Here is a 16,023-nt window from a genome sequence, read left to right as displayed (position 1 = left end):
TACAATTTGAGCTAAATTTTGCAGTCATGCCAGCAAGAGCAGTCTTTAATCCCAGCAGTTCCCTGGGAGGCCAAGTGCAACCGATCAATAAAGAGTCACACAAGTGTTGCCCTGCAATGCTGCACTTCAAAATACAGTTTGCTCCTTGAAATCATTTGTTTGCAAATTGATTTACAACCACCTGCCTTCTGCTGTCAAATTTAAGCAGGCTAGTCCCAGTTTAGATCACACTTACTGTTGCTGGCAGGACTGGCAGCGATAGAAGCAGCAGCATTACTGATCTCAGCAAATGAGATTTTATTAGGCGCATGGACACGCAAGGCTGCCTTATACTGAATCAGGCCCTGGGTCCATCAAAGTCAGCATTGTCTACTCAGACTGGCAGCGGCTCTCCAAGGTCTCAGGCAGACGTCTGTGACAGCACCTCGTCCTTTGAAACCAGACAGGCTGGGGACTGAACACAGGCCCTGCTGTATGCCAAGTAAGAGTTCTATCCCTGAGCCACAGCCCCTCCAGATCAGAAATGGAGGTGCTATAACCCCAATCATTAATATCACTCTCCTCCACCAGATCTTTAGGTCCCCTGTGTAAGCACCGGGTCAATCTTGACCCATGGGGTGACGTCACATCCCGACATTTTCTAGGCAGACTTTGTTTACGGGGTGGTTTGCCAGTGCCTTCCCCAGTCATCTTCCCTTTACCCCCAGCAAGCTGGGTACTCATTTTACCGACCTCGGAAGGATGGAAGGCTGAGTCAACCTTGAGCCGGCTACCTGAAACCAACTTCTGTAGGGATCAAACTCAGGTCGTGAGCAGAGCTTTGGACTGCAGTACTGTAGCTTACCACTCTGCGCCACAGGGCTCCTAACCCCAAGCATTAACATCACCCTCCTCCACCAGATCTTTAATCAGTCAGAAAAGACTCTTCCTTGTTCCCTTACATACACCAGCATATTTAAGGTTGCTAGCTACTGTGGAGTCTAACGATGAAAATAAATCAGTTAACGCTGAAAATAAATTTTAATTTATAAAGCATCTCAATATTTTAGCGCCCTCCACTTTGTCCAATGGACAGTGAAGGAGTATAAATGCTTTGAGAACACGGGCGATTCCTTTCTTGACTTAATCTTTAGCCACTAAAGGCAGGCATGATTGAACTAAGCAGCAGACAGACAATTGCTGGATCCTAACTTACCAAGCAATGGACTACCCCTCCCGCAGCAAAGCATGTTCTCCACTGTGCATTTGCAAAGGTAACGAGAGCAATGAAAGGGATTGGTTAACCTTCCTTCCAGTTCTCCCTGGACTCCCAGGGGAGAGGATTGAAGTGACAAAGCACAATGGGAACCAGGGCCAGTGTGTGTCAGCAGACCCAGCTGCTGGGGCAGCTGCTGGGGCCCAGGGCTTTTAGCAGGACCCGGATGGCCCAGGCTAGCCCGATCTTGTCAGATCGCTAAGCAGGGTCGGCCCTGGTCTCGTCAGAAGCTAAGCAGGGTAGGCCCTGGTTAGTACTTGGATGGGAGACCACCAAGGAAGTCCAGGGTTGCTTGGCAGAGGAAAGCAATGGCAAACCACCTCTGTTCGTCTCTTGCCATGAAAGCTCCAAAAGGGGTCGGCATAAGTCGGCTGCGACTTGACAGCACTTTACACACACACACTGCTTCTGCCACCCTGCCACCAACTAGAGTATCCTTCCCCCTACTCACCTGCTTGCAAATCCTAGTGTTACCTGCGCTCCTACCTGCAGATGCTGCCCAGCACCACCAGGTGAAGGTACACTGCAGTGCTGCTCTCAGCCACATGCCCTGCCCGTCCCTGCTGCGCCAAAAGCATGCGTGTGGGGCACATGATTTGCGGTGCCGGCAATGGGAAAGCTCATGAGTTAAGTGAGCTGGGGGTAAAGGATGTAGGGGTGGGGGAGGTCATGCAGGTTGGAAGGGCGTGTGGCAGCAGACAGGAAAGGGGGGGCTGGGCACTCTCTGTCCTAGGGGGCACCATAACTTGCAGCCAGCCCTGAGGGGAGGTTACACCGCCCCCACAGTACGTGCCTGATCCAAGTTTTACCTGTTCAAAGCCAGTGGGAGATATGTCTAAGGACTTCCCATTGGCAGACCTGGTCTGACTAGGTATTTGAGCAGCCGGTAGGTTGATGCAGGAAGGCTTCCTCTTTTCTAGTTTGTATTCACAGGCTTGAAAGAGAAGCAACTGTCCAGCACATGCCTATCTCCTTAGACAAACTAGGAGTAGCAATCCAATCTGAGAGGCGTACAAGATTCAGAGGTTTGTTTTGCACGCCCAAAGCAGCCTCAGGAGTCTGTAAGCTGGAAAGGAGCAGAGGCAGAGTGCTCGGCCTTTTCTGTGCTCAAAGCCATGCCACCCCACCCAGCTGCTTAAACTCAGATTCCTCTATTTCCTGAGTCACGTTTGCATATGCATACTGGGCTTCTTTCAAATTCATAAACACTTTTCATTTTCTGCAAACCACGATGCTCAAAGTAAAAAAGAATTCAGAATGTGAATCTATGGATCTCTCTGAGACATTTTAATTAGAAAACGTTATGCTAGAGTTTAAAGACGTACATATTTTTATACCCCCCTCCATCTGATACTGTAGGACACTGTATCTGTCTTTTGCTATGTGACATACTATTCAACGGTGAAACTTCCACATAAGCAGAAGTGCTTTTAGTTATTCAGTGTTAGAGAGGTACTTTCTAAGTTTTACAAGTCTTTATTTCTGTAGGACAATGCTGAATTCCACACATTGGTTTAAACCAGAGAGTTAAGCCTTCCTTGTTCATTACAATACCGATAGTGAGTTAGGAAACCAGGAATAAACTGAGAATAGAAACTAATAATTAAGATAAACTGAAAATAGAAACTAATAATTAGATGCCTCAGGAGGCAGAACTGTAAGCTGCTGCACTCGACAGCAGGGTATAAGAGACACCTTTAAGTTGCACACAGTCCAATCAATTTCACGTATCAAGTCATACTTAGCATTAAATGTATAATGCAGTGAATTAACCTCAGGTTTTCAACAAGCATTGCATAAGTTTCATTTTTTTCCCACCCAAACTTAAAAAACATGCCATGATTTCGGAAATTTACATTTTCCCCCTGCTTCGGTGAAAGTTGCCCGAGTAAACCCCTTTTCCATTCTAGTCTGACACTCGCTTTCTCACATGTTACAAGAATCCTTACTATTTAAGCATTTCAGAACATGTATTCAGTCTGTCCAGAGATACATGGAAGTTATTCCAGATGTCACTTTGCTATGTCAGCTCTACAGAACCTGTAGTTTTATATGTATGGATTGCTATCATCTCATCAGCAAGTCATGCAAGTTTTTTCACTTCTTAGTTACCTTGCATGGTATGACCAGGAATAATTCCAAGGAAGCATTAAACATGGTTACATCCACAAAGGATGAGTCCTTGAAACCTATAATTCCCTCAAAGCCAATAATTCCCTCAAAGCCCAGGAGAAAGCATCCACTCTGAAAAGTCATAAATACTTGAAACCAAACTCAGTAATTGCCTTTGATGGAACAAACAGGTAGAATTTCTCAGGAAAAAAAAATACTGCTGCAACTTTTATAATTTCTGGATCACTACAGCAAGGTAACACGCTGCCCTGCGCTGGTTTAACATTATTTGCACTCCATCTGTTGAACCAAGACCTTTAGTAACTTACCTCTTGAGACTGTATCTCAGACTGAGCGCAATCCATTTGAGGTTCTAAGAAAAATAATGAAGTAGTTTCAATTCAAGTATTCACAAAGCCGAGACACGCCATAAACTCTTTTGAGCAGAGTAAGTATTCCTAACACTAATACTAGACCAGATCTAAACATTCACAGAGGAAATATACTAAAGAGTTCTGTTTTAGGCAGGTGACCTAGCAGCTATTTCATGGGACTTTGCAACCTTTAAATGCCTAGTATCACACTTCTGACTTTTTGGCTTATGACCAAAGATTTTTAACAAGAATGTCTGAAATTTGTTCAAGAGTAGTAGTGGTTTAGTGGGGAAAGCCGCAGGGTACTACGGCTGAGAGACATGTGGGATTCCATAATGCTGAGGTCAGCCATTGTTCACTTTAAAGGCTACCTGGTTCTTTGATAGACTCTGGTTTCGACAATTGTCTTGTTCTTTCAGGTCTTCCAGGCATTTCTTCTTTCAGTTCTTCTTTTTCTGGTTCGGTACAAGGAGCAGGGATGTTTTCAAAGTAACGAGAATCTAGCAGCTTAGATAACAGCTCTTTCAGGTGTTTGTCTGAAAAAAAGTATGTTCAGTGGTTAAGGTGAGTTTAAGAGTTCTGCCCCAATGGCAACAAAAGCAATCGTAATTGATGTCCTCCCAATCAGGAACACCCCAGCTTCCCTGTAGTAGCAGTGGCAAAAAGTAGGGCAGTGCTGCCAAGCAAAGGTGCAAGAGCCACTAGGGAAGTTTAGAAAGTTAAAGGCAACTGGCAGCAGTGTGTCATAGATTTACATAAGAAACAGCTGTATTATGAATGCCCTGACACTGTCACACTTCTAGATAGAACGCAGAAAAGGGCATGGCTAGGAAAGGTATTCTGCCCAATATGAGAACATGCTCTAAGGCAGTGGTTCCCAAAGTGGGCAGTACCACCCCCTGGGGGGCGGTAGGATTATCTAGGGGGGGAACTAAGAGGCAAGGGGGTGCAAGGTGGGCACTAGAGGTGGACCCCTTCAACTGTGTTGTTGGATAGGGTAGGGGGCACTGGGGTTGAGTTTGTGGAACCAAGAGGGCGGTGGCCCGAAAAGTCTGGGAAGCTCTGCTCTAAGCTAAATTCAGATAGGTTTTATATCCAGTTCGTGCTCAAGGGTCATACATCCACAATTTTCTCCCACATCTTACCAGATGTTGAAATTGGAAGTGAAATGATTCCTAAAATGATGCCTAATATTGGAAATGAAATCATTCCCTAAAGCTTTGGCAAGTTAACTTATTCTTAAATAGTATAGCACAATTAAGCCGGATTATGTATGTAAACATAACACATCACTGTGGCTTGCAATTATAGCTACAGGTGAGTAAATTCCTTTTCCTGAAAAGGACTCTATAATTAGTCAACAGCAAACACTACACTTGAAATAGGTCTTCTAAGAGCTAATAAGTTCCTTAAACAGAATAAGAGCTGTCATCCCAGCCTAGTGATGTAGTGGTTTATTTCGAGCAGTATTAGGTTAGAAGCCAAAATGGCATACCCATAGAAAACATGAAGGTTGCTTTTATGCAGGCAGATACTTACAAGTTGTCCCAACCACTGTTTTTTCACTGCCTTCTAGCAGGTCCCAGAAGTAGAGTGATGATTGTTCCATTTGGTCTTCAACACTTAAAAGCCAAAAACAGTGCCATTTGAAACAGGCTTCAGACCAGTTCAAGAACACACTCTACACGGCTGATCCGATGTTATAGCAATGGCGAAGTACACCATTTTTGCTCATAAAAATTGTCCAGAATCATTCCACCCATGAGTAGTAACATCCTATTATCCACTTACATTTCAGACATGTATGCCAACTCCTTTTCTAGGGGTGTTTTTTTTGGGGGGTGGGGGGGGGGACAGACATGCTTTACAATACAATAATTGGTAAAAAAAATGGTTTCAGGGGAATGTATTCCACAGGCAATTTTTTTCAGAAAGCAGGAAGGATATGCTGTTTCTATGGACATAAGCATAGTGATGCAGGTTTATTCGTCTAACGAATTCTATTAATTGGGCAGCATTTATGCTAATATTTGTATGCTTCAGAGCTCCAAGCAGGCTTGTTTATCTAAACTGACTGCCAAGAGGGAGAAGGGAATAAAAAGCAGGCAGCTCCTCCTTGCTGCCTGCTCTCTCCAAAGGAACCACATAAGTTGGCTGGCAGCAACTTCCCCTCCTCACTTCTGGTGCTTGCTCAGTCCTCAGGTGAGTAGTAAAGTCAGAGCTAGCGGCTCTGGCAAGCGGCCAGCAGCTGCATGGAGTGAAGAGGATGCCCCAACACCAAGGACTTCTTGTCCAAAAGATCCCACCACCAAGCCTGAAGCCGGCAGAGTAATTCACAATGTTCTGAAACCCAGCTTGCAACGCACCATACAGCCAAGTGCTAGAACACGCCTTCTTTAAAGTTCAGCCAAAGCTACTTTGACCTACCTAAGGATCTTGCTTCGTCCTGGACATGTCAGCTTTGCAAACTTAATGAGGTAGTCTAGTTCTTTAGAAGGCAAGTAGACTGCACCATTCAAGCTGGCTCTGAAGTCTTTCTGCACATTTTCTTGGGTGAAATTCTGCAGCACATACTGGGCCTGCAGCACTGTGCGGAGCTTCTTCTTCTCTGCTTCAAGCTTCATTATATTCTCCCTTCTCTGAGCCTTCCTCTGTGCTTTCAGCAGCTGCAGCAATACAAGAATAAGTTGTCCAGACTAGTGAAGTTCATGACACACCTTTGATCAGTAGGTGAAGAAGAAGAGTTGGTTTTCATACCTCGTTTTTCTCTACCTTTTAAAGAGTCTCAGAGCGGCGTACAGTTGCCTTCCCTTCCCCTCCTCACAACAGACACCTTGTGAGATAGGTAAGGTTGACAGAGTTCTGAAAGAACCAAGGTCGCCCAGCAGGTTTCATGTGGAGGAGTGGGGAAACCAACCCGGTTCACCAGATTAGAGTCCACTCTTAACCACTATACCACCCTGGCACCACGATGGACTGTACTATGTGATCAAGTGTGAAAAATAACAGCTCTGGAAGAGAGGCATAGTAATTTCAAAGAACATTTCATCCAATATGAAGGTGTAATATAATGTATTTTCTCAAATCTTCAGAGCTAGACTCTTCTTTATGATCAGCTAGACATACAATTTTTAGAACTAACAGCTATCTGGCAAGTAGATCACATCAGGGTACACTACACCAAGACAGAATGGAAGAGGCATGTCTTACGGCATGAATGAAAGAGAAGTAAAGCAATTCCATACCAGGTATTCTAGCACTTTACACAGAAGAGGACATCTAACAGATGGGCAAGTCCAAAACCAGTTTCACCTACCCACACGCCTGAGAAGTCCAGACATTCTTATATTAGTGATTATTCTGGCAATAGCAGATAGCCTGTCCATCCTGTTCCCACTCATACTGTGGTGGCTTAAGCCAACACTGACCCATTTCAAGATCAATAATGAAGTTTACTTACATCTTGACTGAGCCCAGAAAATGTCTTCTGAAGTTCTTTAGCAAACTCTAGGTTATGCATCACTTCATCGTACTTTTCAACTGCTTCCTGTAAATAGATGAAGGTATCAATATTGGATTTGGTCAAGACACGTTTACTCATCTCACTAGGCTACAGAAATCTACTGTATTCTTAGTATCATGAGAGTAAGGTTTGTTTACATATATTGATTTGGACACTCCAACTACACCCAGTAGGCTGTTCAGCACCATTGGGGGGGTATAGTTGGAGTGTCCAAATCAATATATGTAAACAAACCTTACTGGACCTGGGTATGTTTAGCTTGAAAAGAAGACTGAGAGGGGATATGGTAACGATCTTCAAGTACTTGACGGGCTGTCATATAGAGGATGGTGCAGAGTTGTTTTCTGTTGCCCCAGAAGGTCGGACCAGAACCAACGGGTTAAAATTAAATCAGAAGAGTTTCCATCTAGACATTAGGAAGAATTTTCTAACAGTCAGAGCAGTTCCTCAGTGGAACAGGCTTCCTCGGGAGGTGGTAAACTCTCCTTCTCTGGAGGTTTTTAAGCAGAGGCTAGATGGCCATCTGTCAGCAATGCTGATTCTATGAACTTGGGCAGTTTATGGGACGGGGGGCATCTTGGCCATCTTTTGGGCACTGGGTGTATGTGGGGGGAGGTAGTTGTGAGTTTCCTGCATTGTACAGGGGGTTGGACTAGATATTCATCATTACGTCCTGACTGAGCGCAACGCATTCCTCTTTCCCACCCTTATTTATGAAATTCTCTATTTTACTTATTGTATGTGACCATACCATATCCAATCTTATTGTATCTCTATTTTTCTGATATACTGTTAGCTTAATTAAAACATATATTTCTTTAACTTTAACCAGCCATTCCTCTATCTTTGGAGTTGATTTTTGTTTCCAGTGACTGGCAAAGGTCGTTCTAGCCACAGTTATCATATGTAACACCATACAAAGTTGATCTTTAGCTAGATTAGGCACCAGATTTAACAAGAATATCTTGGGTTTACATGGAATATCCACCTCTATTGAAAAACCTACCCGTTTCAGATACGATGCTCTTTGCCTATTACACTTTTTGGGAAGGAACAGAAGTGAGATGGCAGCGTACCCACTCGCACATCCAAGCTTAGTTCATCTGTGCACAACTCGGGTTGAGTGATGATGCAAGATTAGGGGAACCATTTGCTTTACACAGCTTGTTCCTCTAACTTCTGTTCCCCAGGCAACTCAAGCAGGTTATGGTTTGGGTCGCCCACCTTAACTTGTATCCAACAGGACATGCACAAGTACAGCCATACCAGAGATAGTAATCTTGTCTAAAGCTGGAATAATATCACCCTGTCCCGCCAGGGGGTTCGCCTCTGTGTGCAAATTCCTAGTTTAAAGTCCTTGGCCAAATATGGTTTAAGAAATATTGGTGTTTCCTTTTGATGAACAGGCGCATCATGATTTAACACTGCATCACAGAAAAATGGACCAGGCGTCATGGACACCTTGACAGATTCAGACTTTAAGTTTGCAATAAGACATGTCCGTAGCAACATCTATTCAAGAGGGGTAAAACGGCTTTAAATCCACACTCCTGGCACAGTTACTTAGCTCATGCCATAAATCAGGATGTATTGTTTGTCCCCACTGAAACTACGCAGCCAGCTTGTACCAGAAGGCATCATTCAGAAAGGTCACGCCACCCAGGCATAACATGATTTAACTTTAAGTTTGCTCTTGGACCTTGGAAATTTAATTCTGAAGTGCTCCAAGGACCCATGAGCCCTTTGCTCCCTGACTATGTAGAGTCTGCCGTGTCAGTATAGACCATACAATGACAGAGGCGGGACAAGCACAGATCACTGATCAAGGGGAAGCCTTTCTGCGTAAGCAAAGCATGGCATGTTGCACCAACAGGCCCATAGCTATTACTGTGCATAACATTGTCTATTCTGTTAACGAGCACATCTACTCAAGCCTGCCATTTGCACGTATTACATGCCAAAACAGTTAGCCTTCCTGCTGTCTTAAATCCATTTTTGCACAATCACAAACAATTCAGTACAGAAGTGGGACAATCAAGTGTGATCTCAACATAAATATTACTGGAACTGAAATACTGTTTCCCGCCAAGCACTGTCAGAGCTAAAAGCCTGAGTCAGGATGAAGTAAGACACATTACGCTGAGCATCCTCACCAAAATGCTAGTTAATCCACCTGATAATTCCAGGAGGCCAAGTACCAGCAAGGCCACATTGCGTGAAGTATACGGTCAAGAGGTACGCTACAAGAAAACCCTCCCTCGGACAAAGCAGAAAAACTGTAACTGAGGCCAGGGAACATGCAATACACTATGGTTAGGGAAGGAGTTACAATAGTGCATGCTCCCAGCCCTAACCCATCATCATGAGCCTCTCCACCTTAAACGGCAGTTAATTAAAGCTACCCAGCCCTTAGCCACAATCAACATTCAACTTGGTTTCAATGTTCACTGTTGAAACCACTTTCGCATTCTAATCCATAAATATTTTAATACAGCAGGAATTCAATGTCAGACCGGCAGCACAAACCTGCATCCTGCTTTTCATTAAGTTTGGAGGGTTAAAGGATCGGGAGAGATTCGTGAAGACAAGACCTGACTGAGCCTGAACTAAGTTAGACCCGCAAGGCAAGAAACTCATGCAACACTGAAAGCAGGAATGAAAAGCTCACTGGTGTACAGCCAACAAGTTCTGAGCTAGGGAGGCCCCTACATACATATGACCTACAAAACGTATGTTTTCAACATTTATCAGTCGTTTAAGGTGTCACAAAACTCCTTTTTCGAGGTTCAGATCTTTGCTAACCGCAAACACAGTGACCCCTTGAAATTTATAACACAGAAAGCTCCCTCCAAGTCAGCTTATATGACCAGGTTGTGTGTGTGTCTGTAAAGTGCCTTCAAGTCACAGCCGACTTATGGCGACCCCTTTTTGGGGTTTTCATGGCAAGAGACTAACAGAGGTGGTTTGCCAGTGCCTTCCTCTGCACAGCAACCCAGGTATTCCTTGGTGGTCTCCCATCCAAATACTAACCAGGGCTGACTCTGCTTAGCTTCTGAGATCTGACGAGATCAGGCTAGCCTGGGCCATCCAGGTCAGGGCATGACCAGGTTAGCATGCTAGTTATTTTTCCAAAACCTTATTTAGCGAGTGAAAATTCAGAACAAAATAGACTTTTCAATGCGTTTTGCAACTTGCCTGCCTTTCCATTCAAGTTTGACCTAGACAACTGCTTGGAAATAGGTGATGCAGCTTCTGGTCTTGACTTGGCCTCCTGGAGGGGAATACTACATAGGAACCCTCTTTATCTCAGGCACTTTCCCCTTACCCTATGAAAAATATTTAGGGCAGCTAACAAGGTCAAAAGCTCAAAACACAGAAACAGAGTAGTAGCAGCTAAAAATGTCAATACCCTTCAAATAAAATCAGCTAGAAGAAGAGGAAGAGTTGGTTTTATATTCCAACTTTCTCTACCACTTAAGGAAGAATCAAACCGGCTTACAATCACCTTCCCTTCCCCTCCCCACAACAGATACCCTGTGAGGTAGGTGGGGCTGAGAGAGTGTGACTCGCCCAAGGTCACCCAGCTAGCTTAATATGTAGGAGTGGGGAAACAAACCCAGTTCACCAGATTAGCCTCCGCAGCTCATGCGGAGGAGCGGGGAATCAAACCCGGTTCTCCAGATTAGAGCTAATAAAACAAAGCAGGTTTTTTTTTAAATCGGCACCTCAGCATCAGCTATAAAACAACAAAGTAAAAGCCAAAACGTAAGATGAGCTTTATCAATACAGCCCCACTGGGTCCAGCCCCTTTGAATGCCCTTGGAAACGAACCCCTCAAAGGCCAGCAGTGAAAGGGCTGATCAGGCCTCCCAGCGCAAGGCGTTCCAAAGCCTGGAGGCCGCAGCTGACGCAGCCTGCTTCTGCATATCCACCAATTTCCCTTCACTTAAGGCGGGCATTCAGAGAAGGCTGGTGTCAGTTGATCGCAAGCTACAGGTATCTGTACAGGGATGCAATCGGATAGCTTAGGCTGAGGCCATTTAGGGCTTCAAGTCAACTGCAGCACTTTGAAATGGGCTTGGAAACAAACTAGTAGCCAGTATGTGAATGTAAAATGGGGAGGGGGGGTCTAGTGTATCGCTGCATTCTGCACAGGCAGCCTGACGCCCCACATATCACTTAGTCCAAGACATCTTGGACCAGGGAGGAGAATAAGCAATTATTATTATTTTTAATCCATTTTTTATTTAAATCGGATTTTTAAAAATAAAACGTTTTTTGAGGAAAAAGCTATCCAAAGATAGTTTTTGATTTAAGATACATTATAGTCCAAAGGTTATTCATCAGGAAATTAGTTTTTAATTATGAAACATGAGGCTGTATATTCATGCAATGTTTAAATTTTTTTGGTGAATGAATTCCATTTATCCAGTCAGCATGTCATGCTCTTTTAGAGGTTTCTGTAAGATTATTTTCGGCAGTTTTTCTATCCAGAAGATATGATCTTAGACACTTGGCTTTGCAGTTCTCAAAACTGTGAATTTGTGTCTGCAGAGATAATATGCCTCTTCACAGCAAAAATGCTATAATGTAAACATACAGAGTTGAGAAAAAGAACTTAAATCCCATTGCTCCTTTGCTAATCTATGTACACAGAATCAACCCCTTACCCCTTAAGTTTTAATAAGTTCAATGAATAGAAGATTGTTTGGAGTGAAACAGGCCTGCATAAGGAGCTAAGCGTGAAGAGGGAGGGGCAAGCAATAAAAATAAAGTGAAAACCTAAGCAGAATACTCTACAAGTCTTGTGATCCTTTTGTGTGTATAGCGTGAGGTTCATCATTTTATTCTCTCCCTGGAGGAAAAAACCTATAACAGCAGCAGGCCATAAAAGAGTGCAGAAAACCATGATTTAAATCTAGTCTTACTGACTAGTGATTTAAATCGATTTGATTTAAATCAAATTCACCCTGTCCAGAACCAAGGCCAAATCCACTTTACTAAAGGAGTGATCACTGCCAACAGAACAGCCTATAAACATGTGTTCTTAGTTATACTTGCCACCTGCTTCTGAAAAAGTAGGGCAGAATTCAGAAGTGCCCTCCAGCTGCAAGCCAGGCACCAATGTATAGCCTCCCTCCCTGGATTTAGGCAGAACAAAGACAAGAGTTGTATGCCACCAGCACACTGATGACACTGTATCCCCAAATCTCTGGATGACTAGACGTTAAAAACAGCAGGGCCAACATGGAGCTTTGAGCCCTCCTTCCCTCCATAGGCCAAAGCGGGCCAGTGGTCTCCCACCACCACCTTCTGGAACCTCTGTTTCACAGGGTTGAAGCCGCCGTGTCCCAAGCACCATCACAGCCAATCAGCCCAAAAGGATCTTTCCGGGATTAGAGGAGCATGCCTATTATATTAGGTGCTGTGGAACACAGGCAGGATGGTGCTGCTGCAGTCGTCTTGTTTGTGGGCTTCCTAGAGGCACCTGGTTGGCCACTGTGTGAACAGACTGCTGGACTTGATGGACCTTGGTCTGATCCAGCATGGCCTTTCTTACGCACTTACAATACCGTGGCGGATGGTATCGAAAGCAATGATGTGGATGCACTTCGCCCATCCGCTGCCCTGTGAAGATCGTCAGGCAGGCTGACCCATACAGTTTCAGTCGCAAAACGAGGCCAGAAGCCATCATTAAAAGGATCAACTGTGCCACCAAATTCCTCTGTGAAAGGGTAGATACAAATATAAACATTATCAGACACAGAAATAGTTCAAGAATACCCACAAAATAAACTTACCAACTGATCCTGATTGAGGGACTCCCCCCGTTTCAGGCGATCTTTGTAGTCTTCAAGTTTGAGCTGAAACACACATATTAAGCCAATGTAGGGTTAGGCTTCATGCAAGAACTGCCTTTTCTTACAAGTGTATGGGAAGGAGTTTCAGGTAACGGAAGAAGAAAATTTCATGCACATCTCAAGCTTAGGTTACATGAATTCAAGTAATAACAACCAACTCTGCAACCACAACAGTTGCTACGTAGCTTCCCCATGCTGATTTTTTATAGAGAAAAAAGCAGTTACATTTATTAAATCTAGTAATCTGAAGCTGAGCCATCAGGAGACAGTGCTAAGTCTAATTTAAACAGGCAGAAGCAAGACTTCGGAATTTAGCTCAAGCAACAGTTAAGGAGCATTGTTTTTGAGACTGCAAGCACCGCTACAGTCCAGGTTCAAAATGCATAAAAATAAAGGGCAATATAGAGACAATATGGCCAGACATTCTCTTATGCAAGGAGAACATGGTTTCTTGAATGCACAGTTTCCCATATGAAGTTCATAAAACCAGTAATCACTGTTCAGAATTTGAAGATTTTAAAATGGTACATTCACCATGGAAAACCAGCATAGTGCAGCAGTTAAGGTGTCGGACTAGGACCTGGGAAACCCAGGTTCAAATCCCCACTCTCACTAGGAAAGCTTGCTGGGTGACGTTGGGCCTGTCACACATATTCAGCCCTGACCCTGGCTAGTATTTGGATGGGAGACCTCCAAGGAATACCCGGGTCTTGACGCAGAGGCAGGCAATGGCAAACCATCTCCCAATGTTTCTGGCCTTGAAAACCCTACGGGGTCGCTATAGTCAGCTGTGACTTGACGGCAAAAAAAATATATATTCACCATCATGAGGCAAACTGTTGGATTTTCATGAAGAGCTGTGCTTAACTGTGGTAACTACTGCAGCTGGACTGCAAAGCCACTGACTGCAGAATTAAAACGAAAACTGGCTAACCAAGCATGAAACTACTTACAATCATGCACAGTTCTTTACAGTGACAGTTAATGCCGCATGGAAATTCAGCATCACCTGATCAGCACTTTATGTTATACAAAAATGGTAAGCCAAGCCGAGGAGACACAATGTAGAAGGCTCCTGATGCATGCAAACTGTATTCTACATTGCACCAGAAAGCTTTTATCTTTTCTAACTGCTCGTTATCATAAGAATGATTTTAAAGGCTAGAGAGTTCCCTACATTTAGCAGCGTGCACAGCCCTTTACAGAATTACTTCAGCAAAAAGTGACAGGTCCCTGCCCCCAAGAGGTTATAATCTAAGATAATAGGAAGAGTTAAAATACAATTGCCTTCAGCCCAGAGGAAAGAAGAATAACTATAAATAAAGGGAGAAGAGAAAAATAAAATAAAGGGATGAATGTAAAAGAAATAAACTTGTCTTAGAAGAAGAGTTGGTTTTTATATGCCGACTTTCTCTACCACTTAAGGAAGAATCAAACCGGCTTACAATCATTTTCCCTTCCCCCTCCCCACAACAGACACCCTGTGAGGTAGGTGAGGCTGAGAGAGCTCTAAGAGAGCTGTGACTAGCCCCAGGTCACCCAGCTGGCTTTATGTGTAGGAGCGACGAAACAAATCCAATTCACCAGATTAGCCTCCAACGCTCATGTGGAGCAGGGAATCAAACCTAGTTCTCCAGATCAGAGTCCTCCGCTCCAAACCACTGCTCTTAACCACACCCCCATGCTGGCCCTCTCTCTCACTCTCTCTTAACGTGCCTGTTGGTACCTAAGGTGCCACTTGCTGCTTCAGAAGGATACACATACCTTCTTTTTTTCAATGTTCCTTATCTTGTGTTTCAGGCAGATCAGCCCATTATCGATGTAGGTCTCATACGCCTGAGCTGCTGAAGTGGCAGAATGCAAAGCTGCCTGCAGGGGGCTCAGAGGGGACTGGTTGTCGCCAGGAGAGCCCTGGGTCACCTGCTGCTTGGCTGGCTTCATGCTCTTCTCCTCCCCTTCCTCAGAGCAGCAAGAAGGTGAAGGGCGGCGGAGCGGGGACTGTGAAAGCTGCACCATTGGAGCGGCTAAGGCTGCAAAGGAACCAGCAAATTTTTTAGTTCTCTCTCCTCGCTGCTGCAGCTTCAGCATTTCGCGTTCTGCTTTAACACGCAAGGGGGAAAAAAGGGTACAGTACTGAGATCTCGACGGAGGAAAAAAAAACCTCCCGCACCTTCATGGGATACAGTCCTGTGACAGGGTTCAATCTCAATGCAGGAGGTTTGAAGAAAGTCAGAAGTTTTTAGAACTAAGCTACTGGCCTGCACACCCAATACTGAACACAGCCCTTCAGAGAGAAGAAGCCATTTCACAGGCATCTTCCAGATAATGCATTAAGGGAACCCCCAAAAAGACTAGATTTACCACCTAACTCTAGGGTTGCCATCCTCCAGGTGAGGCCTAGAGATCCCCCCCCCAGAGTTTCAAATGCTCTCCAGACGATAGAGATGGACACCTTTGGAGAAAACTGAAGCTTGGGAGGATGGAATCTATAGCTAAGGTCCCATAAGAACATAAGAAAATCCATGCTGGATCAGACCAAGGCCTATCAAGTCCAGCAGTCTGTTCACACAGTGGCTAACAAGTTGCCTCTATGAAGCCCACAAACAAGACAATTGCAGCAGCACGATCCTGCCTGTGTGCCAAAGCACCTAATATAATAGGCATGCTCCTCTGATCCTGGAGAGAATAGGTATGCATCATGACTAGTATCCATTTTAACTAGTAGCCATGAATAGCCCTCTCCTCCATGAACATGTCCACTTCCCTCTTCAAGCCTTCCAAGTTGGCAGCCATCACCACATCCTGGGGCAGATAGTTCTACAATTTAACTATGCGTTGTGTGAAGAAATACTTCCTTTTATCAGTTTTGAATCTCTCACCCTCCAGCTTCAGCAGACG

General features: G+C 44.4%; 1 protein-coding gene across 1 annotated transcript in view; it reads right to left on the bottom strand.

Annotated features, from left to right (window-relative positions):
• The window catches only part of CAPRIN2 (caprin family member 2), a 59,643-nt gene extending 44,492 nt beyond the window's left edge, over positions 1 to 15,151 (bottom strand). The window contains exons 1-7 of the mRNA XM_056845943.1: positions 14,890 to 15,151; positions 13,066 to 13,128; positions 7,202 to 7,288; positions 6,169 to 6,407; positions 5,281 to 5,363; positions 4,113 to 4,277; positions 3,697 to 3,740 (exon numbers count right to left, since the gene is read on the bottom strand). Of these exons, the coding sequence (XP_056701921.1) occupies positions 3,697 to 3,740; positions 4,113 to 4,277; positions 5,281 to 5,363; positions 6,169 to 6,407; positions 7,202 to 7,288; positions 13,066 to 13,128; positions 14,890 to 15,141 (933 nt within the window). The 5' untranslated portion in view covers positions 15,142 to 15,151. The remainder of the gene's footprint in view (positions 1 to 3,696; positions 3,741 to 4,112; positions 4,278 to 5,280; positions 5,364 to 6,168; positions 6,408 to 7,201; positions 7,289 to 13,065; positions 13,129 to 14,889) is intronic.
• Between the last annotated feature and the right edge of the window lie 872 nt (positions 15,152 to 16,023).

This window comes from Euleptes europaea, chromosome 3 (assembly GCF_029931775.1).
Source record: "Euleptes europaea isolate rEulEur1 chromosome 3, rEulEur1.hap1, whole genome shotgun sequence".
Taxonomy (NCBI): Eukaryota; Metazoa; Chordata; class Lepidosauria; order Squamata; family Sphaerodactylidae; genus Euleptes; species Euleptes europaea.
The sequence above is the reverse complement of the archived record's forward strand: the minus strand, read 5'-3'. Positions and strand labels throughout refer to the sequence as shown.